Genomic DNA, 26,133 nt, shown 5'->3' with positions numbered 1-26,133 from the left:
CAGCCTTCTGAGCCTCAGTTCTCCCATCTGTAAAATAGGAGCAATAATACCCAACTCATGGAATTGCTGAGGAGCTCAAATGAGCTAATGTATAGGAACGAGCTTACATGAAGAGGTAAAGCCACACCCGTATATGAGGAGTTCTTTGGGGAAGAATGTCTCACTCTATGGTTGGGGAGGGAGAACATGGGCCATGACGAGGCTTTGGTGAGATTTGCCAGCTCTCCTATACCCCAGGGCAGAAATTGGGCCCCAAAGAATGAGGAGACTCCAAAATCCTATTTCCCAGGCAGGTCCCTGTGAGATTCAAGGCAGGCAAGCCATACAGTGAGGAAGGCTTCTCTGATCAGGCACCTTGAGGCTGGAGCTGTGGACTTTGCCAGACAAGGGATCATCCCTGGTCAGGAAATAGGGGGTCTTGAACCTCCTTAGGCCCGTATCTAGGACAGGGACCTAGGTGAAATACACGGCCGTGATTCCTGAAAGTCCAGACAAGAGGACTGAGCAAAGAGCAGGGCAAGATCCTTTCTTTTCAATGCCACTCGCCAGCCCAACGCCCTTCAGCGATTCCTTTTTACCCCTGGATGAAGTCAAAGAGAACTTGAGGGCCAGCCCCACGTTTTCCAACCTCGCCTTCTGAATACTTATACCCTGAACCCTTGCTCCAGCCATCCTCTCAAACAAACCAGGCTCTCTCACACATACTTCCTGGCTTTTGCAAGTGCTGTTGCTTTTTGCATACAGCATACCCCATGCCACCATCCACCAAATCCATTTAACTAAACGACTTTTCTACCCATCCTTCCAAACTCAAGCCTTCCCAGGGCTCCCTGCTTTGGGTAGTATAAGCCTGAATTATGCATTCTCTCCACAGCCTATACTTCCCTTCATCACATATATTGATTACAATTAGACTGATAGTAACCTGGGGGCAGGACTGTGTCTTCTGTCTGGATCCTCATGGCTGAGCACAGTGGCTGGCACCGTAAAAAGTGCTCAACAAGGATTAGTTGAAGGAATAAATGAATAATCAATGCGAAATACTGTCAGATATGATGTAACATTACAAAGTATATAATGTTTTAACAATTCTTTTCTTCCTTTTTCTTTTATTTTCCTTTAATCATTCTTTTCTTTGATTCATTGTCATCAGCAAACTTGTAATTGGGTGTCATTGCCTCCCCCTAGGACAATCAGGAAAATATTTTCCCCAGATTTGTGGGGGACATGGGTTAGTGGTCACTTTCAAGCCATGAAAAATGTGAGATTAACATAAAATAACACAAAGCTTTTGTGACAATGGGCTCCTCGGATTCAAAGATTGGACAAAAACCATAAAATTTAGTTGTAGAAACAAAGGCAAAGGATTGTCCTCTGTTCTGTTCACATACTCCCTCTAGTGTCAAGAATTCCAAGTAAGCTAAGGAAGGAAACGGAGCCCGTTGGGTCCTGTCTCTCTCTCAATGCCTCATTGACCTGCTTTAAAAAATGCATTGGGATTCCTTGACATCACCTATTCTGAGAAAGAACTGACCAGTGAGAGCGGTCCACGCTGCGTCCTCTCTCCTTGAAGTCACCAGAGCTACATTTACAGAGCTGGAGGGCCTCTGGCCGTGTCATGCAATTATGCCCAGCCTGGGTCCCCAGACCTCTGGGCATCACAGGAAAGAGTATTGGGGTCCTCGAGAGGGTCCTGGCATTTCAAAATGTGTAAGGAAATTGTTCCATCACCGAAGCTGAAACTGGAAACCACCGAAGAAATTGGCAAGTATCTTTGCCTTCAGCTAGAAGTTATCAGCTTGGTGTTGGATCGGCACTGCTTACCTCCCATTCACTAGTTATCTATGTCTTGAATTAATTGAAAACAGGAAAATAAGTAATGGCTTTATACATGTGGTTGGTAAAAAAGTGTAAGACTTGCTTAAATTTGGGGCTTATCATGGTAAAAACATAATAAAAGTGGTCCTTTGCAATGAAAAAACCAGGCCCCACTTCCCTGCTACCCTCTTGGCCTCTGAGGTATGGATAAGCTAGGCTTTCAGAAGGAGAGCATTTCTCACAGCCAGGCCACCTCATCAGATACTGGGAGGTGTCTTGATTCATTAGCCTGTGCTAGTGAATGGCAAATAGTGTTTTCTGGAAAGGCACTCAGACTGGCTTTTATCAACTTGGGCTCAAAAACTTTTGCAATCTCCTGAGAGTCTACTGTATGAAACCCAAATTCCTTGGTCTTTTTTCTTCTTCTTTTTTTCAGTTTTATCTCCCCCAATTCCACCCAATCTTCCAAATGACTCTTATGCCCCAGTTTATCAGGTCTCCTCATCAAACAACGGCTTTATTTTGAACATTTATTCACTGATTCAACACATATTTACCAAAGGCTCATTATGAGCCAGGCATTCTGCTAGGTGGTTGGAGAAAACAGTGAGAGCTGTCTCTCTCCCATCATGGAGGACACAAATAAGAAGTGACATGGGAAGGTTGGGTTGCTATAGGAGCCCACGACAAAAACACAAAATCTACATGCAGGGAGGGGGGACCCCCTAAAGAAGTGGCATTTAAAATGAGATCAGAAGGATAAGAAGGAATTAACCAGGTAAAGAGGAAGAGAGAGTGCTCCAAGTTGAGAGACCACCACGTGCGAAGGCTCCAAAAGGGGAAGGAGCATGGAGATTACTCAAGTGTCCTTGCTTGCCCCAATCCTCTCTCTTAGACCTCGTCCCTACAATCTCTACCTTAAACACTTAAACCCTTAAAAACAGGGCTCAAATCTGATCTCTTCTTAATAACTATGACCAAAAAGTATCATCCTCAACTAAACCAAAGGATTTCTTTTCCGTAACATTTACATGACACTAATCTATTACTGTCTTGTGTTGAAGCCATTAGTATACTTGCTCTCTTCTGCCAGTTATATTACAAGTTCTTGGAGAGCAACAATCTTTGCATACGGTAGGAACGCAAATGTTGGACTGAGATATGGTTCTTTACACTCCTCACAACATCTAGCCTTAAACCTAGCTGGCACTCAGATATTTCTGTGAGTGAAACTGAAAAAATGAAAAATTTTTTAGAAGTCCAGAGAAGGGCAATGATTGCCAAGAACTGTGAAGGGTCTGAGATCTTACTCTATTGGCAAGATAACAAGTTAGCCTGCCACAGTTGCATGGATGCTGGCGGAAGACATGAGGCTCCTTGGCCAGAGACAAAGGACGTAATTACTCATGGCACAGCAAGCAAGGATGAGCATCAGCATATTCACGTCAGTTCCCCTTGCTCCCAAATCCCATGGAGATGACGCAGATAGGCCCAGGTATGTGCCTTAGTGTGCAGTGGATTGCATTGCAGAGAGGAACCCTGAGCTAGAAAAATCCAAATCTTTTATAATAGGCAGTAAGCATGAGGCCTTTTGCTCCAGAGGGAGATACTATATTTCCCAAGGCTGTTCATTATACAAACTTCCTTAAAAAGAGAGTTCACAACAAAAGGCAGAGAGGACGTGGGAGGCACACAGAAACATGAGAGATCCAGGGAGAATTATCTCCCAATACTGAGTAAAGTCAACAGACATTATTAATAAAAATAGCTACTGTTTATTGGGCCTTTATATGTGCCATGTACTGTGCTAAGTATTTTATATGTATTATCTCCTTTATTCCCTCAACACACTTAATGAGAAAATACTAACAAATTTATGGGAAAATATTTTTATAAATTAAGACTTTCAGCATACAAATAATAGCAACAATGAAGAGTTTGGAAACACACAGGAGCATTAGAGAGGTCTCAGGGAGTGGCTAAATCTATTAGCTGAATACCATCTGGACTTTCACTCCATCTGCTGTCTCTGCTTCTGCCTCTCTGTACTTCTCCAGCCCACTTGGCAGAACATGGCTGTCTCAGCTCCCAAATTTCACTTGCTGTAGTTCTAGGCAGCTTCAGAAGATAATTACGAATCTCTGACTCCAATTCCCGTTCCATGATTGGCCCAGCTTTGGTCATGTGACTAATCAACACTCTTTATTTGTACTGGGGAGATAGTTTTACAATAATACAAAAATAACCAATATGTATTAATATATAAAGAGGTACACTTTTTTTTTATAATCATTATTTAATTTAAGGTAAGTAAAAAGATTGTGGTCCCACTTACTGGTCTGTATCTTTCAGTAGGCTGTGAGCTCCTTCAGAGCAGAGATCATATCATTTAACAGAATTATAATCATATTTGATATGTATATATGTAAATTAAGAATTTTCCTGTCACTAAGATTTTTTTTTTAAATATTTAATGATTGCATAATATTCCAATTTGGGACATTTCTGCAAGTTACTGACTCACTGAATATTTAGATTATTTCCAATTTTTCATTATTATAAATAACACCACAAGGGTTATAATTTTTTAAAATCTCAGCTACAGATGTGATTATTTTTTCTTAGGATAGTTTCTTAGAAGCGAAACTCTGGCTACATACTCTTTAGAGTTTCATATATTATGGAATTGCTTTCCAAATATGTTGTACCAACTTACACTCTGCCAGCAGCATGAGTGGCCCTATCTAATTGCATATTTGCTAGTATTAATAATTTTTTTAAAAATCTTTACTAGGTAAAAATGGTAATCTTTATGTGTTGCTTTTTTTTTAAACTGGTGAGATTAAACTGTCCTTTTTTTTCAATTTTTTAATAGCCATTTATATTTCCTCTCCATAAACTGTCTAAGGCCCTAGCTGGCGAATCAAGCGTTGTTCTTTTAATGTGCCTCAGTGTTTAGCATGGCGCTTGTTGCATAGCTGATGCTGACAAAGCTTCGAAAACAAATACCTAGAAAAATCCAGTGGTAACTGTTTACATCCTTGTGAGAATAATTAAGCCACTGAAACCTAACAATTGTGTACCACTTTAGAATTTACATAGAATATATTAGCACATTTGAACCCCACAACTACTGTGTTCTTATTTTCAGCATTTTACCACGTGGAGCAAAGTCTGGAGTAACTGAGGTCTGAAAGGAATAAGTGGTGAAAATCAGCACCACCCCAGAAACGGAAGAATTGAGTTTCCCTGAACAGGGACTAAACCAACTAAAGTTCGTCCTCCTGTACACCAGAGGGCAAAGCAGCAGGATACGAAGCAGCAAGAATGAGGGGCTCGCTGGCCTACATTTCCCGGAAGGCTTCTTCGCGAGCCCCCAGACTGCTCAGCGGCCGCAGACTTCAGGTCCCGGGTTGCTGTGCGGCTAGATGTGACTCCGTTTCCCACCGGCCCAAGCGCTTAATGGCCGCTGGCTATCCAGGGGGTTTCTGCTGTTTCGGTGTATGTCATTGCCAGGAAACGGGTGCCGGAAGGTTCTCAGACAAGATCCCGCTTTCTAAGGGCGGTAATGACGTGCACGGGTGGGACGGTGGGAGAAGCGGAGCCGCTCTGAATGATGCTAGTGAACTGTGGGTCCGTCCGTGAAGAGGCCCAGCTTTGCGGGAAGGTGGGTCGAGCCTGCCCTGGGACAGGATCCTGCTGCAGGCCGAAAACTACATTTCCCAGCATCCTCATGGTGCCAGAACTACCTTGCCCGAAAGCCTGAGCGTGATTCATCGAACCTTTCGCCTCCTCCCCCCAACCCGAAAACTGGGGACATGTGGGGTCGCTGTGTCTGGCGGCTCCTGCGTTCTGAAGGCAGCGGGGGTCGCCGGCTTTCAACCCGCCGCGGGCGTTTCTCGCCGGCCCTGCGGAGAGGTGAGAAAAGGCACGTGGCACCTGAGTGCTCTCTAGGGAGACGATGGCGGTGGTTCGCGCCCGCTCCGGCGAGGGGGAGGCGAGAGTGCCACGCCCTCCTCCCACCCAACTCCTGGCGCTGGCGACCCTGCTGCTCGCTGTCGCCCCGTTAGATTGAGGCGGGAAGGGCGAGGACTGAAAAGAGGACCGCCTTCCTCTTCTGAGAGCGAGCCTGGGGTTTCCATTTGGCTCCACCACTAGAGCTCCGCCAGGCTTCTTGCTGACCGGTTGTTTCCTTCTTAGCATCAAATGAGGCTGATAATCCCCGCCCTCTCGTAGCCCGGTCAGAGCAAGCGTTAAGCTAATCTGTTTTGCGGAGCCTTGATTTCTTTCGTGGCATGGTCAAACTTAGACTGTTATGTGGGTGCTGGCTTCGAGCCCAGGATTTCGGTAGACTACAGCATACATTTCAGGTCAGGTCTGCTTTATTTCCGCTGTAATTTTCAGTACTCTGCAATCACGTAGGAGCCATTCAAAAACAAAGACAAAACGTGAATGCCAGAAGTTATAAGTGTTGAACTAGCTGGCCCCCCTGTTAGCAGTATGTCCTGAAGGATATCTGACTTTATTCTGAGAGACGTTTCCAGAATCTTTTTTTCCTCCAATTTTTAAACTCTTGAAGGTTGTCCACACAGTAGGCACCTCGTACTAACCTTAGCATGTTCTGGTCACCTTAAATCTTAAGTGCCAAGGGAGTTGAGCCACCCGGTACCCACTGTGCTTTGTGCTGTTTTGCTCATTATTTCGTTTTACTCACACAGCAAGACTGCATTTGTTGACTGCCTATCTATAATTATGACTGCTGTTGAGCTGCCAAGATCCTTCACAAGGTCTTTGGTTATGTATTTGGGTGATTAGCATGCATACGTACATATTAGGATGGATTTTACATAAAAGGAGGTAGCATTTTTTGAACCCTGGGAAATCACCCCAATCTCAATCCTATCTTTGTAAACTTTTAGAGATATACCTTGTTTACATATTCAAATGAAAACAATATTAAACATTTTTAGAGAATGAACTTTATTTTTTTTTTTTAATTTTATTTATTTATTTATTTTTTCCCCCAAAGCCCAGTAGATAGTTGTATGTCATAGCTGCACATCCTTCTAGTTGCTGTATGTGGGACACGGCCTCAGCATGGCCGGAGAAGCGGTGCGTCAGTAAGTGCCCGGGATCCGAACCTGGGCCACCAGCAGCGGAGCACAAGCACTTAACCGCTAAGCCACGGGGCCGGCCCAAGAATGAACTTTAAAGTACATATCATACTGGAAAATACATCATCATAAGGAAATGATAATATTTCAACATACTTGTTGAGTTACCCCCACTTGAATCTGAGTGTTCTTGGAGAAACTTAAGTGGCCCCTTACACTTGATTTGTGTCCCTCATCACATTATTGGTTCAATATATTACTGAATGTTTACTGTGTACAAGTAGTTTAAACTTGCCTAATAATGTCAGTAATCAAGGAATTTGAAAAATTTGACCTCTGACCCATGGAAAGATCTTTGTTGCCATCTAGTCCAATTCCCTTTTTAAAGATGAAGAAGAGAAGGCACAGGAAGGTGATGGGATTTGTCTTAAGTTTTATGACCAATAGTGCCAGACTCCTAGTTCATTACTGCTTCCCAGACTTGGCAGAGCCTTAGGCCATACAGTCACTTGCAGCTACTCTGCCGTGGCAGCATGAAAGCAGCCGCAGGTAACACACACGTGAATGAGCATGGCCGTATTACAGCAAAGCTGCTCAGAAAAACAGGTGGTGGCGGCCTGCAGGCTCTGGCCTAGTGGGGAAGTTAAACAGTTATCAGTTACATAAATGTGTAAATTGTGAGCAGTATGGCAAAAAAACAGGATACTGTGAAAGACCCTAACAAGAAAGACCTGACCTGAAGGAGTCTGGGCAGGCTTTCCGGAGGAAGAGACTTTCGGACTGAACTCTAAAGGATAATAATGAGTAGGCAAAGAAAAGCAGAGCTTTCTGAACGGGCTGGGCAGGGGTGCATGGGAAGGCACATGGCATGTCTGGAGTTAAAATAAAACAGCCCTTGAGAGCCAGGGGGGACAGAGAGCGTGGGGGCACATGAGACTGGAGCTGCACCCTGCAAAGATTTGCTGGCAGTGTTAAGGTATTTGCTCTCTATCCCAAGTTCAGTAGGAAGCTTCTCTTTGTGGAAGGCATTCAAATGTTCATTGACTGAAGTCAGAGGAACTGTGTACTCACCTGCCTAGCTCTGAGACCATGAGACCTCTAGTTATTGAGCTGGTCTGAGCCTTAGTTTTCCTCATCCATAACATGAGAATTTTAAGGATAATAATTAATAGGTGTGAAAACAGTAAAATGTTTATAAATATTATTACTGATTTTTTTCCTCTAAACCCCAAATAAAAGACCGAACTTCTAATCAAGGTAGGTAACTAAGGGTACCAATCATTATTCCTAATGCAATTATTATTGAAACTATTATTGAAATCTGCCATTCCTTTTCCTCTAATTTGTCCTTTTCTCCCCGTTCTTAGGTCTAATTGACACACAAAGGCACACTGCTTAACCCTTCCAGATGGCACTCAAAGCCAAAAAGATTGCTGACCACTGTACTAACGTGTGTGTTCAAAATTGATCCACTTTTACATCTGCTTTCTCTTATCTTTGGTTAAACAGAATACATTTGGGTATTTGAATGAATTAATCTAAAGGACTGGACGTTACTCTTTTATCATTTGAATTTAGAGTTTAGGGCCGGCCCCGTGGCGTAGCGGTTAAGTGCACGCGCTCCGCTACTAGCGGCCCGGGTTCGGATCCCGGGCGCTCATCGAGGCACTGCTTCTCAGGCCATGCTGTGGTGGCGTCCCATATAAAGTGGAGGAAGATAGGCACAGATGTTAGCCCAGGGCCAGTCTTCCTCAGCAAAAAGAGGAGGATTGGCATGGATGTTAGCTCAGGGCTGATCTTCCTCACAAAAATAAATAAATGAATTTAGAGTTTATGTTTAGATTTTTTTTTTAAAACACCTGTTGTCTGCCTACTAGTCTATAAAGTCAATGAAAACATCAGTTATGTCTGGTTTTGCTCATCAGCCCCTGTGCCTCACACAGTGCCTGGCACTCAAATGTTTGTTGGCTGGAAAGATAAATAGGAAGGAATCACATCTGCCCTACACTATACTAGCAGAAAAGTAATACCTGAGGTTGCAGCTATGTATTTTAAGTACCTGAATATCTTAAGTGGTTTAGGATGAATAAGAGAGACAGCATGGGGTGACAGAAAGAGCCTGAGCTTTGCAGTCAGAAGAATCTAAGTCTGACTCCTGATCTGCCAGTGACTTTGTGACCTTAGGCAAAACCTTTACCTGTCCTAGGCTCGGTTTTCTTATCTACAAATGTTGAAAATACCACCTTGACTTGGCAGTATATAAAGTATCTAGTATAGTACCTTGTGTTCGCTTAGTAGTTATACTAATTAGCAGTTATTTTACTTAATATGTAGTAATAGTAATGAAGTTGTGTATGGGCAAAGTTCTCCCCAAAAGAGAGTGCCTTTTAATAAAACTTAGCAGCAGTATTTGGAAAAGGACCATACTGTGTCTAGGTTAAAAATTATGAATTTACTGAAACAGGACATTTATTTCAAAAGTGAGAAACCTTTCCTAGGTTTTTGTGTTGACACCAGTAAATACTCCAGGATTTAAAATCAAATTCATTGATTGATTCAACAATCAAGTATTGTGACCCAACTATTTGCCAGGCACTGTTCTAGGTGCTGAAGATACAATAATGAAAAACAGTCAAGGCCTCTTGGAGCTTATATTTTGGTTCAGAGAGACAAACAGTAAACAAGATAATTTCAGATTAGAATTGAGAACTACGTAGGAAATAAACTGTGGATATGTAAGAGAGTGGAGTACAGAAAGCTGCTTTAGATGGGGCTATAGGTGTAAAAGATGTTCATAGCTCTATGAAGGACTTCTGAGCACTGAGGGGAGTTGGGCAGTTTCTGCTCACCAGTAATGAGAGACGTGGTAGTGATATCCAAAGCTTTTGGTGCATAGTATATTATGATTTCAGACTGACTCAACAAATAAAATATTTCTGAACACTAAAAGAAGGAAAGGAAACACTTATTGAATGTTTGCTATGTACAAAAAATGTTAGAGACTTTTCAGATAAAGTCAGGGGTGCAGAGGAGTCAATAAATCTTGCTTGAGATTACAGAATTCCTAAGTAGAAAAGTTGGAAGTGTATTATAAATAGATGGGGGAAAATGCTTTAGAAGCTAAAGTGTGATACTTCTATTAGTTACTACAAGAAAAATAAAAAAACCATTGTCTTCGCTTTCCAGATTTCTTAACCACCACAACCAAGGAAGGATATGATATGAGGCGAGTGGACATAACTCCTTTAGAACAAAGGAAGTTAACTTTTGATACCCATGCATTGGTTCAGGACTTGGAAACTCATGGTGAGAAACATGGGTACCTCTTGAAAGAAGAAAATTAACAGCACTCATAATAAATTACCTAATCAAGATAATATAACTGTTATGAACCATTAAGAGTCACTATTTAAATAAAAGAACCATCCATACAGTGGAATATTTTACAGTCATAAAAATGGTATTGCTTGAAGAATATTTACTGACATGAGAAATGGTCAAGATATGTTAAGTGAGAAAAGCATTACATAAAATTACATGTGTAGAATGATTCCAATTATGTAAAAAAGAAAAAAACCCTAGAGTTTCTAGGCTGATACGGAAGTCCATGTGGAAATACAAGGACAATGTGTAAGAATAGCAAAAAAGAAAAAGAACAAGCACAAAAAATTTCCAGACCCCAAACAGAATGGCATTCAAAACATATATATATAATCATAATACATGTATATATATGGATTTAGCAAGCAATAAAGAAGGTATTACAAATTAGGAAAAGGAAAATCTATTTAATAAATGACATGATAAATGACTAGCCATTGGAAAAAATATATTAGATCCCCTTACTGAAAAAAAATTTCAGATTGATTAAAAGCTAAATATAAAAAATAAAATAAAAACTACAAAAAGTACTAGAATATAGGATATTTTTAGACTTTTAGAGTAAGGAAGCAAGATATAAAACTCAAAAGCAATGAAAGTAAAGACTGACAGATGTGACTACAGAAATATTCAAACCTATGAGTCAAAGGATATCTATAAAGTTAAAAATGTTACCAACACATGACAGGCTGTTGCTTTAATAAATAAAGTGTTAATATGAATTAATAAGAAAAAGTTCAGCTATTTTATAGAAAAATGGACAAAGGCTATAAACAAACAGCTCACAGAAAAATAAATATAAATCACCAATAAATGATGCTTGACCAAGGAAATGCAAATCTTAAGTATAAATTAAAATAACAATTGCAATACCATTTTTTATGCCAATTATACACTCAAAAAAAGACTAAAAAAGACTAGTAATATCCAGTATTGATGTAGATGTGGGGAACTGGGTCAGTGGGAATTAAAATTGTAGAGTGCTTTTAGTAATTTAGCATCATCTGTCAAATTTTTAATTGTGACCATTTTCTTAAGGAGTATAACAATTTAAATGATGAGGAAAGTCATTCTAGCTGTCTATTCTGATAACGATGTTCACTTTTTAAAAAATATAAATACCTATTTGCTGCCTACAGGATTTGACAAAGCACAAGCAAAAACTCTTGTGTCATTATTGACGACTTTATCAAATGTCAGCCTGGATAGTATCTATAAGGAGATGGTCACTCAAGCTCAACAGGTAATATTTTCATTTTTATCACTTCTGACAGTTTCATTAGACAGTCTTTTTCATAACTGCGTCTCTGTCTACCCACCCACCTCCCAACCACACCTACATCTTCCTTACTGTTCTCTCTAAAGGGACCCCTCCCCCCCAAAAAAAAACCTTTGGTCAAGTCAATATCTAGAGAGATTGAGGAGTTAGAATAGTCACAGCAAAATTATGGTAACACAGAGAATGAAATTTTGTCAAATCGCCTTGTGTGAGATAATTGTATTATTTTGAATCATGAGATGGTAATAGATTGTTAGTGAACAACTTTTTCCCCATAGAAGATCCACCACAGTAGAAGAGCTAACCTTTCTGTATAATCAGAACATTTTACTGCAGTCATGTGTCTGTTCTGGTTAGTTTTCACAAACTTAGAAAGCTAGAAAGGACTTATATGGCTGGGAAGGACTTCATAAATCACCTGGCTAAGATGCTTTAATTTGGATACACAAATCCTTAAAGTCAAATAATACCATTTACTAAGAACTTAAGATGTGAGAGGTGCAGTGCTGGGGACTTCTCACATATAATTTTATTTAATCCCTCTAACAACCTTGAAAAAAGTAGGTAGAATTATTGTGTTTTGCCACTGAAGAGAGGATCAGAGAGGTTGAGTAATTTGCAAGCATTGTCATTGTGGTGCTACGGATAAAAAGCAATAATTTTATATATAGGCTAGAATAAGCTAAATGAGCTTAATTGTGGAATAATTCATAGTCTGTCAATCATGAATTAATTCACTATGTTTAAGAATTTGTCTTCTTCCTATGGTTAGATTTTTTAAATTTAATTTTTCAAATTTAGGCTTCCTTCCTCAGATAAATATTTCACAGCAGAGAGAACTTAGGATTTCTTTCTTACATAAAATTAGAAGCTCTTGCATAAAGTTTCATTACTTTAAAGGTCATGCAGGATCAAAAGCTTTTAAATATTTTTTACTAAACTCCAATTAATTAGAATTAAAAGCATTCAACCCCTAGATTTAACTTGCCTTTAAATTTGTGTGTGCATTATTTTAGCTTAATTTATTCAGGATCGTAACAGACTACTAAATCCACTAAAGAGAAAGCCAGTTATTTAATTAATTTCCCCAGACCGCTGAGCTATCCCGAAAAAGCTAATGGAGCTACTGACATTTTTAATAAAGTAATTTACTCTTAAATCAGATTTTTTAAAGTTTACCTATAATATAATCAGTGAATTAAAACTGTGGTTTGGGGAATTTTTATCCTGCCAGGACCATTTATTCCTGCATTCAAAATGTAGGACTGGATGTAGGACTGTTGCTACTCACCTTTTGGTTTTTTTATTACTGGTGTGTGAAATTAAAATCCCATTCCATCCTTAAGCCTAATCCCACTGCTGACCCCACCTCTAGGATAGAATAAGGCACAAAGTTGTCATGAAAGATGGGGCTGAGGCTCAGGGCCAACAGGCAAACAAGCCTTGTACTTGGTCACTTCAGAAAGTGCCGTATTAAGTCAAGTCTGCTCAATCTGAGAATTCAGTTATATTCTGAATTCACTTATAATCTGAATTACAGTAGTCCCCTCTTATCCACGGTTTCACTCTCTGTGGGTTGTTACCTTTGGTCAAACACAGTCTGAAAATATTACATGGAAAATTCCAGAAATAAGCAATTCATAAGTTTTAAATTGGGCAGTTCTGAATAATATAATGACATCTTACACTATCCCACTTCAACGCTACCCACCTGTTAGTCACTCAGTAGCTGTCTCGGTTATCAGATTGAGTGTCACAGTACTGCAGTGTTTGTGTTCAAGTAACCCTTATTTAACTTAATAATGGCCCCAAAGCACAAGTGTAGTGATGCTGGCAATTCAGATATGCCAAAGAGAAGCCGTGAAGTGCTTCCCTTACGTGAAAAGGTGCAAGTTTTTGACTTAATAAGCAAAGAAAAAAAATCGTATGCTGAGGTTGCTAAGATCTACGGTAACTTTTATTACAGTATATTGTTATAATTGTTCTATTTTATTATTAGTTATTAGTTATTATCAGTTATTATTAGTTATTATTAGTAATCTCTTACTGTGCCTAATTTATAAATTAAACTTTATCATAGGTATGTATGTACAGTCATCCCTAGGTATCCGCAGGGGATTGGTTCCAGGACCCCCGTGGATACCAAAATCTGCGGTTGCTCAAGTCCATTATATAAAATGGCGTAGTATTTGCATATAATCGACACATATTCTCCTGTATACTTTAAATCATCTCCAGATTACTTATAATACCTAATACAAGGTAACTGCTATATAAATAGTTGTTATACTGTATTGTTTAGGGAATAATGACAAGAAAAAAAAGTCTGTACATGTTCAGTACAGATGCAACCCAACCATTGTAGGCCTTTTGATCTGTGGTTGGTTCAGTCCGAGTATACAGAACCCGTGTATATGGAGGGCTAACTATATAGGAAAAAACATAGTGTATTTATAGAGATAGGTACTATCCGTGGTCTCAGGCATCCACTGGGGATCTTGGAATGTATCCCCTGAGGATAAGAAGGGGACTACTGTATATTCATATTCTCTGGTGGCCCCACAACAGTTACAATGATCACTCTTTTAATAGACGTGACTAGTTAATACTGGATTATATTTTTCCACTTAAAGTTTTTGAAGATGGACACCTGTGTTTTGTAGGCTTTTTGAGTCACAGACTGTATTTAAAGGAGGAATGGGAGATAAAAAGAGGCTATTAGAGTCACGGTACAATTCCTTATTCTCAGGTTCAGACTCGACAAGAAATCTTGTAATTACATTTTCAGTTCTTCCTTATGTAGTCTTGGCAATAAAGTAACATTTTATTAAAGATTTAAATAAAGATAACATATTTAATGTCTTAGAAATCCTTTATAATGATATTTTGGGAGAACAAGACTGACAAACCACGAGAGGCCACTTCTATATGACTTATGAATTAATTCTCATGAATATTTCAAGCAGAACTGCGTAAAAGAAAATGAACCCCCTCTCCAGTAATATAGATGAGGGTTAGGGAAGACAAGAGTCAGAGTATCTGTTATACACAGTAAAAAAATACTTCTTTATATTATGACAGGATTAATATTTAAGGCAACACTTCCTCCACATCAAAACATTGGAGTCACACTGTCCCGCTTCAGCCATTAGATGGCTCTCATTGGTAATAATAGCTAACACTCATTGAGAGCTAACCATGTGCTAAGTATTATTTTAAGCATTTTATGTGCATTATCTTATTTAATTTTCAAAACAGCTCTATAAGGTGTGAGTACAGTTATTATTTCCATTTTACCAATGAGGAGGTCAAAGAAGTTAAATAACTTGCCCAAGGTCTCACAGTAAATGGCAGCATTTAGATTCAAACCCAAGTAGCCTGACTCCAGAACTCACATCTTTTGTGTGTGTGTGTGTGTGTGTGTGTGTGAGGAAGATTAGCCCTGAGCTAACATCTGTTGCCAATCCTCCTCTTTTTTGCTGAGGAAGATTGCCCCTGGGCTAACATCTGTGCCCATCTTCCTCTACTTGATATGGGACACCGCCACAGCATGGCTTGACAAGCGGCGCGTCAGTGTGCCCCCAGGATCCGAACCTGCAAACCCCAGGCTGCCAAAGCGGAGTGCGCACTTAACCGCTGTGCCACCCGGCCGGCCCCCAGAACTCACATTTTTAACCTCTACTCTATGTGACTGCCATCTGAGAGTTGTACTTAGAGAAGATGTGTGCATTCCAGACCCTTTGAAGACTGAGTCATTTCTTGGTCATGCATCTGGAACTGTTATAGCCTCTGTTTTCTAAAAGTCAAGTCAGTTTTGAAATAGTCTTTCTCACCCATATCAATCAGTGGAGGACAGTAATCCCAACAATGCAACAAGGCCACAAATTGTGACAAAAAATGGGAGTTCCATTAGTGATCCTGTTCTTGTTTGGGCTTTTTTGTTTTGTTTATAAACCCTGTTATAGAGGGTCCTTTTCAAGGTTACATCCTCATCTGCTTTTTCTTCTGGTAACGAGGGATAAATGATGAGTTAACAAGCCACCTGATTTTAAGAAGTTTAATGGTAAAAGTTACATTTTCTTTGTAAGGCTGCCTTAAATCATTTCTACAAAAATGTCCCTCCCTAGCAAAGCAAAAGCTTATAAATCTATCAGATAGGGGCCCCCTTTTCTTTCACATGTTCTTTGCAGTGCCAAATATAGGAAGAGAATTTAAACAAAACTAATTATGTTATGCTGACACAGGGTAATTATTTAAACTATACTTCTACCTATTTTGTTTTGGTACCTGACTGCTGAGTCTTATCCAGTACCCTAGAATTTTCTGATGGTAGAAAATCTCTTAAAATCAAAGCAATAAAACATAAGAAAACCCTTTCCATGTAGGTATTAAAAATAATTATTTGTTGAGGAACTCTCAGAGATTAAATAAGCATTTTATTGGGGTTCTTTCAATAAAAAGACTTAGACATTTATTTCTCTTTACTGGGAAATACTTTTTCTTCCTTGAATCTCCTGTTCCTTTTCATTTTGATATTGCAGATATATAGGTTTCATATGTTTTGTTTTGTTTTTTTTTTACTTAGCCAAGCAACATTGTACTTTGTAGCATGATCACAAATTCTTTTAAGTTTCATAAAAACAATTCCATGTAAAGGGATGGCATTCTGTAGATCACTAGGTTACTTGAATTTTGCTTTTCTAGGAAATAACAGTACAACAGCTAATGGCTCATTTGGACTCCATCAGGAAAGACATGGTCATCCTAGAGAAAAGTGAATTTGCAAATCTGAGAGCAGAGAACGAGGTGATACATGTGTAATTTAATACCAATAAAATAACTGGTCTCACCAGTATTCTACTTGGTGAATAATAGGACAAAATAATGATTTTATGTGGTTATTAAATTATTATTAACAAGTTTTTAGATAAAAATATACTATATGTTTAACCATACCCAATCTATGTATAAATCAGTTTCTTGCATACTAAAGGAGTAGTATCTTATAAAGTCACATAAAAGGAAAAATCTTTGAGCTGTATATATTATATAAAATTTTTAGTATAACTCAGTATTATGTTCTCAGAACTGAAAGTAATATGGCATTTTCCATTTTGATTCTGTACTAATTATTTTTGTCACTTAAAAGAAAAATGTGTTTCTGTAATTCAGTTGGAATTTTGTTATCCACTAGCTTAGATATTTTTAAATTTAGAATATCAGTCATTTTTTTAAAGTAGAATACTAAAACAAATATATTTTCTAATGTTTTGTTCATAAGAATTTTCTGAATATGATGAACTAGCAGTTCTTTTTTTGTCTTTATTTTTAATCAAATTGTATATTAGAAATCCATAGATTGTCCAATTTTTGCTAATCCAGAGTTTCAGATTTTTTGAATAAACCATAATATGGGCTTTTGGTTTAATGTCAATTGCATGTGATCTTTTTTATACCTAGAAAATGAAAATTGAATTAGAACAAGTTAAGCAACAACTGATAGTAAGTGAAACTTTTTTTTCCACTTCAGAATATTTTATTAATTTCAGAACAAATATTCATTACAAGATCACTTTAATATTTTTGTTTTCTTTAAAGAATGAAACCAGTCGAATCAGAGCAGATAATAAACTGGACATCAACCTAGAAAGGAGCAGAGTAACAGATATGGTAATGTGCTTTTTTTTGTTTGTTTTTTTGGTGTGTGAGGAAGATCAGCCCTGAGCTAACATCCATGCTAATCCTCCTCTTTTTTTTGCTGAGGAAGACCGGCTCTGAGCTAACATCTATTGCCAATCCTCCTCCTTTTTTTTTTACCCCAAAGCCCTGGTAGATAGTTGTATGTCATAGTTGCACATCCTTCTAGTTGCTGTATGTGGGACGTGGCCTCAGCATGGCCAGAGATGCGGTGCGTCAGTGCACTCCCGGGATCCGAACCCCAGGCCGCCAGTAGCGGAGCGTGCGCACTTAACCACTAAGCCATGGGGCCAGCCCGTAATGTGCTTTTAAATGTACTTTCTTGGTTGTTTATTCCTTTTAGTCTTTTTTTTAACCTCCTGATACGTCACATCCTTTAGTTTACAGATCAAGAAAAGAAACTTATGGAAACAACCACAGAATTTACCAAAAAGGTAAGCTACTATGTAAAAATTTCTCTTTTGTACAGCTCTCAGAGAGCCTTTGTAACTGCTTTTGTGTGTATCATTTTATAAGTTTGGACTTTAAAAAGCTAGCCCTATAGAATCCATGATTATCTCATAGCTACTATAGTTAACCAGCACTTTGGGGGAAGTTGCCACCAGGTGGATGGTAGTCTGAGCTGTAACCTCTGAGCCAGAATCAAGCTTTCCAGGTAGCATACTTTTATTTTTAACTAAATTACTTTTACATAGAAAAGAACCATTTTTTAAAAGACAGCATTCACAATTAGTATTTAATTGCGTGCCTAGGTTGAATTAAATAATTATCTTAAAATTTTAAAAAATAATAAATATTTATTGAGTGTTTGTTATATGTTAGATATTGTTTTACTTGCTTTACTTCTGTCTATTAATTTCTTTAATCCTCATATCAGCCTCCGTGAGGTAGACGCTCTTATTCCCGTTTTACCAGTTTGGAAAATGAGGCACAGGGAGGTTAAGGTCACAGAGCTAATAAGTGGTAGAGCCAAGATATGAAACTGGATTCTAAACCCCATACTCATATACTCATAACTGCTGTTTACCTTGTCAGTAATCCTCAATTGTAATCATAGTCTCTATGGCTTGAGTAAAACCCAGCTTTCTGACTCAGCCTAGTCCTTTTCTTTAAAGTAAAAGGCATTTGGTCTACATTCTAACAGAAGAGACATTACTCTTTCTTTCTTATAATTTAATAGAAGAGAAGGTCTCATTTGTCCTTCCAAACATCCTATTCTCTTCTCTTACTTCTGGCCAGATAAAGGAGATAAGCAAGGAAATCAACAAATTCTCTCACAGCTAATTTCTGAGCTCTAAGTATCATCTTCTCTCCCTCTCTTCTTACCCCTTAGCCCCTATATACATAGCATTTAGTGTTACCCAACAAGCATTTCTGCTGTTTCCTTTTTGTGTGTGTGTGTGTGAGGAAGATCAGCCCTGAGCTAACATCCGTGCTAATCCTCCTCTTTTTGCTGAGGAAGACCGGCTCTGAACTAACATCTATTGCCAATCCTCCTCCTTTTTTTTTCCCCAAAGCCCCGGTAGATAGCTGTATGTCATAGTTGCAGATCCTTCTAGTTGCTGTATGTGGGACGTGGCCTCAGCATGGCCGGAGAAGCGGTGCATTGGTGCGCGCCCGGGATCCCCAACCCAGGCTGCCAGTAGCGGAGCACGTGCACTTAACTGCTAAGCCACGGGGCCGGCCCTGCTGTTTCCTTTAACAATGGTGCCAGTTTATATTATAAGCCTGGTGGGTTTTTTCTTTTGCAAAATGTATTTAAAATTTTAACTGTGATATCCTAAGGACTTTATACACATGAAGTCATAGCTCTGTGATAAAATTTTTTCTTCTTAGTTTATCCTTTTATATATTTAGGTCTCAAATATCTTATTATGAGGTCTTAGTAGACAGTGCTCAGAATGTGATAATCCTAAGAAATGGTCTCCAAATATCAAAGTAGAAGAAATATTTTTTCTCAGTTTGTCATGTTCATGTAATGTTAATTTTTTATATCATGGGGCTTTTCTGTGTTTCCTCACTTAAGACTTTTGTAATAAATAATTAGCCCATAAGTGAGGGTTTTTTTAATGTAAATATTTTTGTCCATAATACATAGAAACAAAATTTAATTGTCTGATTTATTCTTATTTACTACAGGATACCAAAACCAACAGTATTATTTCAGAAACCAGTAATAAAATTGACACTGAAATTGCTTCTTTAAAAACTCTGATGGAGTCTAACAAGCTTGAGACAATTCGTTATCTGGCAGGTAAGGCTGTGTTTGTCAGAAAAGGAATTACTGTCATTTGATTTTCAGACCTGTTAGCTACTACCTCCCAAGGTAACCATGGCCAGCACAGAAGCAAAAACAGAGGAGCTATAACAGTTTTCCTTTATTGCTTGGTCCTCTGCAGTGCCTAAAGAATGTAAGTTTAATAAGCAGTAAGTTTAGGATGTAAGTTTAACAGGCAACTCTACAATTTACTAATAGGAAAAAGCATACGGATCCCAAAGAAATATATAAACATAAGTACAAAATGATGCAAAGATAAACTGGGTATTCTACAATGAAAAAAATGAAAATTTAATTTTTATTGCTATGCTTTTCCATAAGGACTTGAGTAGACTTACAGAGAAAGGTAACTAAAATAGACATAGGTCATTATAAATCATAGCAAGCAAAGGGGGAAAAAATTACCTCCTACCTTGAATCCAACTGACTGAGCACAGATACTAGACCAAAATTAGATTATTTGTCACATCCTGAGCTCCTCAAGTACCATGTGACCTGACCCAATTCCAGGGCCCCAAGGAGTCAGAAGAATGCCCTAGTCAAGTAGTACTTTTCTTTTTTCTTTCTTTTTATAAAAAGTAATATATTTTCATTATAAATTTTTCATATAATTCAAAAGCAATATAGTAAAAGTGAAAAGCTTCCACTCTGTACCCATATGTATTTACTATTAGTAGTGTATATCTTTCTAGGCTTTTTCTTCTGTATGTAAACATTACAGATTTTTAAAATAATAACTACATCATACTGTACAGACTATAACTTTTTGCAGTTTAACCAAATGTCTTAAATATCTTTCCACATCAATACATATATAGACATCTTTTTACTAGAAAGCATAGTATTCCCTTGTATGAAAATGCCATAATTTATCCAAACCTCTAACAGACATTTGCTTCCAATTTTTCATTATTAAAAACAATATTGCACCAAACAGCCATATGTATGTTTGTGTTTGAGTAAACACACACATAAACATATCTTTGTGCCCTTGAGCTAGTATTTCTGTATAATAAATTGCTATGCACATCTAAATTGTCGTCCAAAATAAAAGCGCTGATTTATACCACCGGTGGTTTTCTGGGCAGCTACTAATTATGTTGAGATGGCAGGAGGAGTGAAGATGGAACCCCCATCCCTCAGCTGATGCATACCCACTTCCTGTCTTCACCTTGAATGGCTCAGCTTCGTCTTTTTAAAATATTGGGCTTCTGCTGAAGATTTACTTGCAGAAAGGGTTCTAAGGCTAAAAGAAGTTTTGGAAAACCCCTATTCTAGCAAAGTCTCTGGAACTAGAGATCTTCAGTTCAATGGTAACTCTCAGGGGAAATTTTGAAACAGTCCAGTTTGGAGTGTTCATTCCCACTTTAAAAATAGATCTCAAATTCCACTCAGCTTCCTCTCGAGTATTTACCTGAAGAATCAATATCTTAGTTAAAAATACAATCCTTTTTACCCTCAGTTTGAAGATGGTGAAGCTTTCATTCAGAAGTGGATATATACAAGGCTGACTCACTCTAATAGACTTAATGGCAGTGGCAAAAGAAATCAGCAAGTCATTGTTTAGAAAAATACCTTTCCTAAGATATCTTCCTTTCCTTTTTTTCACTGAGGATTTGCAACCAACAGTTCTGAAGGCATTTTTTTCTCCTTCCTTATCCTTCTCCAAACATATGCTTACTGCTGCTATTACTGGTAAGCCTTCTAGGAAATCCGAATCCCACACTCTCAGTAGATGGGAAGTTAATGTCAGGAGTGGATCCATTGGGTCGTAGAATACCTGAGATGTTGCCAGTGAGACAATAATACTCCACTTACCTGAGATTCACATATTGAATTCAATCATGAGCACAGGAAAAAAAGTAGAAAATACTAATAAAGCCCCAGCATTAAATATCTTGCATTTCCCTTAGAGAAGAAATCCTTATAAAATTGTAAATCTTAATCATTTTGGTTATTTGGTTTCCTAGCATGTATCAGTCAAGGCTCTTTTAGTTTCAAGTATCATACATCCAACTTGAACTAGCTTAGGCATAAAAGGGAATTTATTGGCTTACATACTGAATTACGAAAGGACAGAGGTATAGCTTGACCCCAGGGATAACTGGAATCACAACTTACTCCATATCCTGTCTCTGAATATCTGCCTCATTTTCTTATACCAGCTTCCTCCATGGATTGGAAACATGGCCACCAGTAGCTCCCAGACTCATATCATTCCAGTTTCACCCCTTTCCTTAGTTCCAATTCAGAAAATACCAGGGAAGAAGTCTGAAGGGCCCATCTTGGGTCAAATATCACCCTTTTAACCCGGATCACTGTTGCCCAGGAGGGAAGAGCTGTAAAGATAATGGCAGTTTCCATTTACTTTATATAGTAAAATGTAGGAGATTCTGTTCTGGGCAGACAAGTAATAATAAACCACTTACAGAATACTTAAGCTGTACCAGGCACATGCTCACATGAGCAGTTTACATATACGTAGATGTGTCCTAGACAGGCCATAGAAGATAAACAACAGATTTGAAAGCAATTTGGGATAGCACAGTGACAGCAATGAGAAATAACAGCTGACAACAGAAATGAGAGAGAAACTTAAATGCAGTAACCATTGTGTTGTTTATTCTAATAAAGGAATGAAATACCTCCTTCCTCACAATAAATAAGTGTTCATTTGTTAGTCTGACTTAATTTATCAGCTATTTGGGTTAGCAAAGACTATAACCACTTAGCTAGCACTATATGGCTCAAAAAATGACAAATTAGATTGAGTCCTTCAGTCACAAGGGATAAATAAGGATAACAGAATGTTTTTTTAAAAACAACAACTTTGGAGTCAGGTCCACATAGTGTTGAGTCCTGGTTCCACCATTTGCTAGCATTATAACTTTGGGTTTGTTGCCTTGTTTATACAATAGGAATAATATTACTAACCTCATAGGGTTTTAATTGTGGTTAAATAAAGTAACGTATGTAATTGCTCAGCACGCTGCCTGGAACATGGAAAACAGTATAGGATCAAATGGGAGAATGTATAATAGACCAGTGGCAACAAGGCAAGAAACTTGAAGTGTTATTCTTTCTCCTCAAATGTCCAGCTTCCCTATGTGTCTTAGAAACACCTAATCCCATTTCTTAAAATTAAGGAAATGATCTTGTCATTAACAAAGTTTCAGTAAGTAATGGGATGAAATGGGGTAATGTATAATTAAATTCATACATTAAAATTAGGATAGCTTTACTATGAGAGGCTATTTCTTGTGTCTTTAGTCATAGAACTTTGCCCTTTGTCTCAGACTCTGTATTTTAAAAGTTGTGGCTGTTTACACAAACTAGAAACTAGGGAGTCCCTAAAAGATTCAGCTTCTGTAGAATAGAAGGTTTTCTGTCCAGAATGATGTAACAAAGAGCAGGTGGTATATTTACTGTTTAAAAAGCCTGATGCTTTTTCTGCCTTTTCTTCTACCTCATTGATTTTTTTTAGGGATTTTCATTAAAATTTCATTTTTTATTTATAAATTTTTAATAGTTATGAGAAAAATTATTTTTAAATTTACTGAAAAGGCAATTAAAATTTTCTTATGAATGATATGTGTCTTTTAATATAGGTAAGATAGTTTTTCACTTATAAGATCTGACATTAGAGTTCATAATTATTTAAAGTAGTTAATAATACTAATGTTAATAATGACTTTTAAAAAGTTTATAGATTCTGACTTATAATCTACATTTTAAAATTACTGTCATCCTTATTCTGGTTTAAAATACAGGAAGCTTTTAAGAAGAATTGGTATTAATCCTGCCCTCTTTAGCTTAATTTTCTAGGGAATGAAAAACGTAAGATAGAAAATTGGTAGGATTTCATTTGTTTTTTGCTCTTCATTTAAACTGCAGATGATGTTATTCTGTTTGTCTCTGTAAAATAATCACAAATGCATGATCTGTAACATGGTTTCTTCTTTTCACAGCCTCAGTGTTTACTTGCCTAGCGATAGCGCTGGGATTTTATAGACTCTGGAAAAAGGAGTGACACGGCTATGTTGTGCTCTTCCTGCTGCTGTTGACTCCTTAGAACGCCACGCCAGGAGAGATTGACTTTGAACGTTGAAAGTTGCAGTAGAAACTTAATACAAAAACATTATTCAAAGTACATATGGACTAAAAAGAAATCTTTTAGAATGGGAAGATGTATTTTGTCTTTGTTTTGTTTTGGAGGAAGATCAGCCCGGAGCTAACATCCGTTGCCAATCCTCCTTTTTGCTGAGGAAGATTGGCCCTGGGCTAACATCTGTGCCCACCTTCCTCCACTTTATATGGGATGCTGCCACAGCATGGCTTGATCCAAACCTGCGAACCCCAGGCCACTGAAGCTGAGTGCACGAACTTAACCACTTAACCACTACACGCAGGCTCTGTCTTTGTTTTCCATATGTGTCTTTATTATGTTGAAAAGCTCCATTCCAAACGTATTAATTTGAGATAGAAGAGCCTTTTGTCTTTATCCTTTTGATAGTTCATAGAAGCTGAACCAGAGTTTTCTTGTGTTTGCTTTAACAATTACGTAAATCATATAGGATTTCTTTGGTATCTGCAACAAATTTGAAAACCATTTCAAAGCCTACACACTTGTTACTGTATGTATCTTCCCAGATAACTCCTGCACAATTACCTTTTCATATAAAATAAAATATTATAATAAAGTTGTCTGGATTTTAAATAAGTGACTTACCATATAGCTGGAGATTGATTTTTTTTGTAAGGAACTAAAACAATAAATTTTAAAATAATGTGTGCCCTAGTGCAAGTGTATGACACTATGAAATCTGTAGAGTTGCTAAATCTGGAGCTCTGATTATTACATATATTTTAAAATTTTATGATTCACAAAAACCAGTTTATCCCTGCTTCTTAGGAACCCATCTTAAATTTATTTGATAAAGCTTTTTTTATGATTTACTTCAATTCCACAAATGTCTATTGATATATAACCCCTACTCTCAAGAAAATTATGGGGAAATTCATACTTTTGTTGTTATTGGGTCTACTATATTTTTTTTCATATATAATAGTATCTGTTAGTAGTATACAGGTCATTTCAAGGAAAGTACAAAATATCATTTTCATCTCAGACCTTTAGTTTTATCCAGATCAAGAAGCCAAGGCCAGGAAGTGCTAAACATTTCAAAAGGTTTCTTAATGCCTTGGCAATAGCTTTAAAAGTTTGATAATCCATTAGTTATTCAAAATAACCCTGTCATTTATTTAGTCATAAATAGGGAATCTGAAGTAAAGAGCAGTCAAAAGACTGGCCCATATGGTCCAGTGAGTGAGTATCAGAGGCTTTCCAACTAAATTTTCTTCAAACATCTAAATGCTGAGTTGTTTTCAAAACAAAACTCTCTCTAGTTTAATATTATGTTGTTACATTCTACTTCATTTCTATCTCAGAATCCTCTTGCCTAAGAAAATTCTTGGCACATTATAAATTTTTATTGGATTATTAAATAAGAACCAAAAGTTTCCATTGTAACAAACTCTATAGTGCATTTGTTTACTCAGTAAATAAGAATGTGTGCTACATGCCAGAAAACATGCTTGTCCCCATGTGCGCAGAGGTGAACATGGTTGTTCTCATAGAACTTACGATCTCAGTGAAGACAGAGAGTAAACAAATAAGTAATTGTTGGTTTGTTACAATTTAAAATATGCTAAAATGTTGAGAGGGAATACTTCTTTCCTCCATGTGAAGGAAGCTCTAGTAGCATAACATTATTGTCATCACTCTTCCTCCCCTCATCCACCCTGCCCCAAGTGAAATGAAAGGAGAAACAAGGCCCAAGTAGCCCAGCCACTTCCTCCCTACTCCTGTTTGAGACCAGCCTGTCTACAGAGAGCATTCATTCTGTTCTCCTTTTGTGGGATCAGGCTCAGCCTCTAGGGTGAGGCCTGCCAGTACAGTGATGCTTGGGACAGAGTGAGTTAGTCTGTCCAATTCTAGGTTTCAGTGATAGGAAACTTACTGGAATGAAGATATAAACCATATTCTCCAATATCAGTTTTATCAGTAAATAAAGGTACTATTTAGGCCTCTATAGTAGTTCATTTGTTCTTCATTTCAATTAGGTTCACAACCCAGATGGGAAGGAGGGGTGCCATGTATTAGATCTCTTCAAACCTCAACAAATAAAGATGCATATTCCCAGTTCATAGCCATTAATGATAAAATAGATTTTGTGTTCAGTCTTTAGGGATTTAGCAAGTGAAGTGCTTTGCATCCAATAATGGAAGAATAGAAGTAACATATACACCATACCCTATTTCCATTACTTCTAGATCCTATATCTTTTCCATGGAAACTTCATTTTGGTGGTAGTTTTGGAATTTAGACAGATTTTGTTTAGGGGGTGGAAATATCTGAAATGAAGAAAGATGAGAGGATTGTGTTCCCATGTGCCTCAAAACTACACCTCTATTCCAGCACTTGTACCCCACTATAAAATAGCTACTGTTGTATATGTCTGGTTCTTATACTAAACTGTTGAGTTTTCAGGAGGCCTCTAGGCATA

General features: G+C 37.9%; 1 protein-coding gene across 3 annotated transcripts; it reads left to right on the top strand.

The window, feature by feature from the left end:
• The first annotated feature begins 5,249 nt into the window (after positions 1–5,249).
• On the top strand, positions 5,250–24,358 carry CCDC90B (coiled-coil domain containing 90B). Of its 3 annotated transcripts, none has more exons than XM_087433530.1 (10): positions 5,254–5,736; positions 8,300–8,384; positions 10,119–10,238; positions 11,453–11,556; positions 16,297–16,398; positions 17,053–17,094; positions 17,191–17,262; positions 17,670–17,723; positions 19,429–19,543; positions 23,536–24,358. In XM_087433530.1, the coding sequence occupies exons 3-10, from the start codon at positions 10,154–10,156 to the stop codon at positions 23,595–23,597; spliced, it is 636 nt and encodes a 211-aa protein (XP_087289656.1). In that variant the 5' UTR covers positions 5,254–5,736; positions 8,300–8,384; positions 10,119–10,153; the 3' UTR covers positions 23,598–24,358. The 3 variants fall into 3 exon arrangements, with proteins under 3 accessions (XP_004434216.1, XP_087289656.1, XP_087289655.1); XM_087433529.1 differs by having other exon boundaries at positions 5,621–5,746; positions 8,300–8,382; XM_004434159.3 differs by lacking the exon at positions 8,300–8,384 and having other exon boundaries at positions 5,250–5,736.
• The last annotated feature ends 1,775 nt before the right edge of the window (positions 24,359–26,133 follow it).

The sequence above is a fragment of the Ceratotherium simum genome, chromosome 7 (genome assembly GCF_057802395.1).
Source record: "Ceratotherium simum simum isolate JZ-2026a chromosome 7, ASM5780239v1, whole genome shotgun sequence".
NCBI classification, from domain to species: Eukaryota; Metazoa; Chordata; class Mammalia; order Perissodactyla; family Rhinocerotidae; genus Ceratotherium; species Ceratotherium simum.
This window is presented reverse-complemented; position numbering and strand designations above follow the sequence as displayed.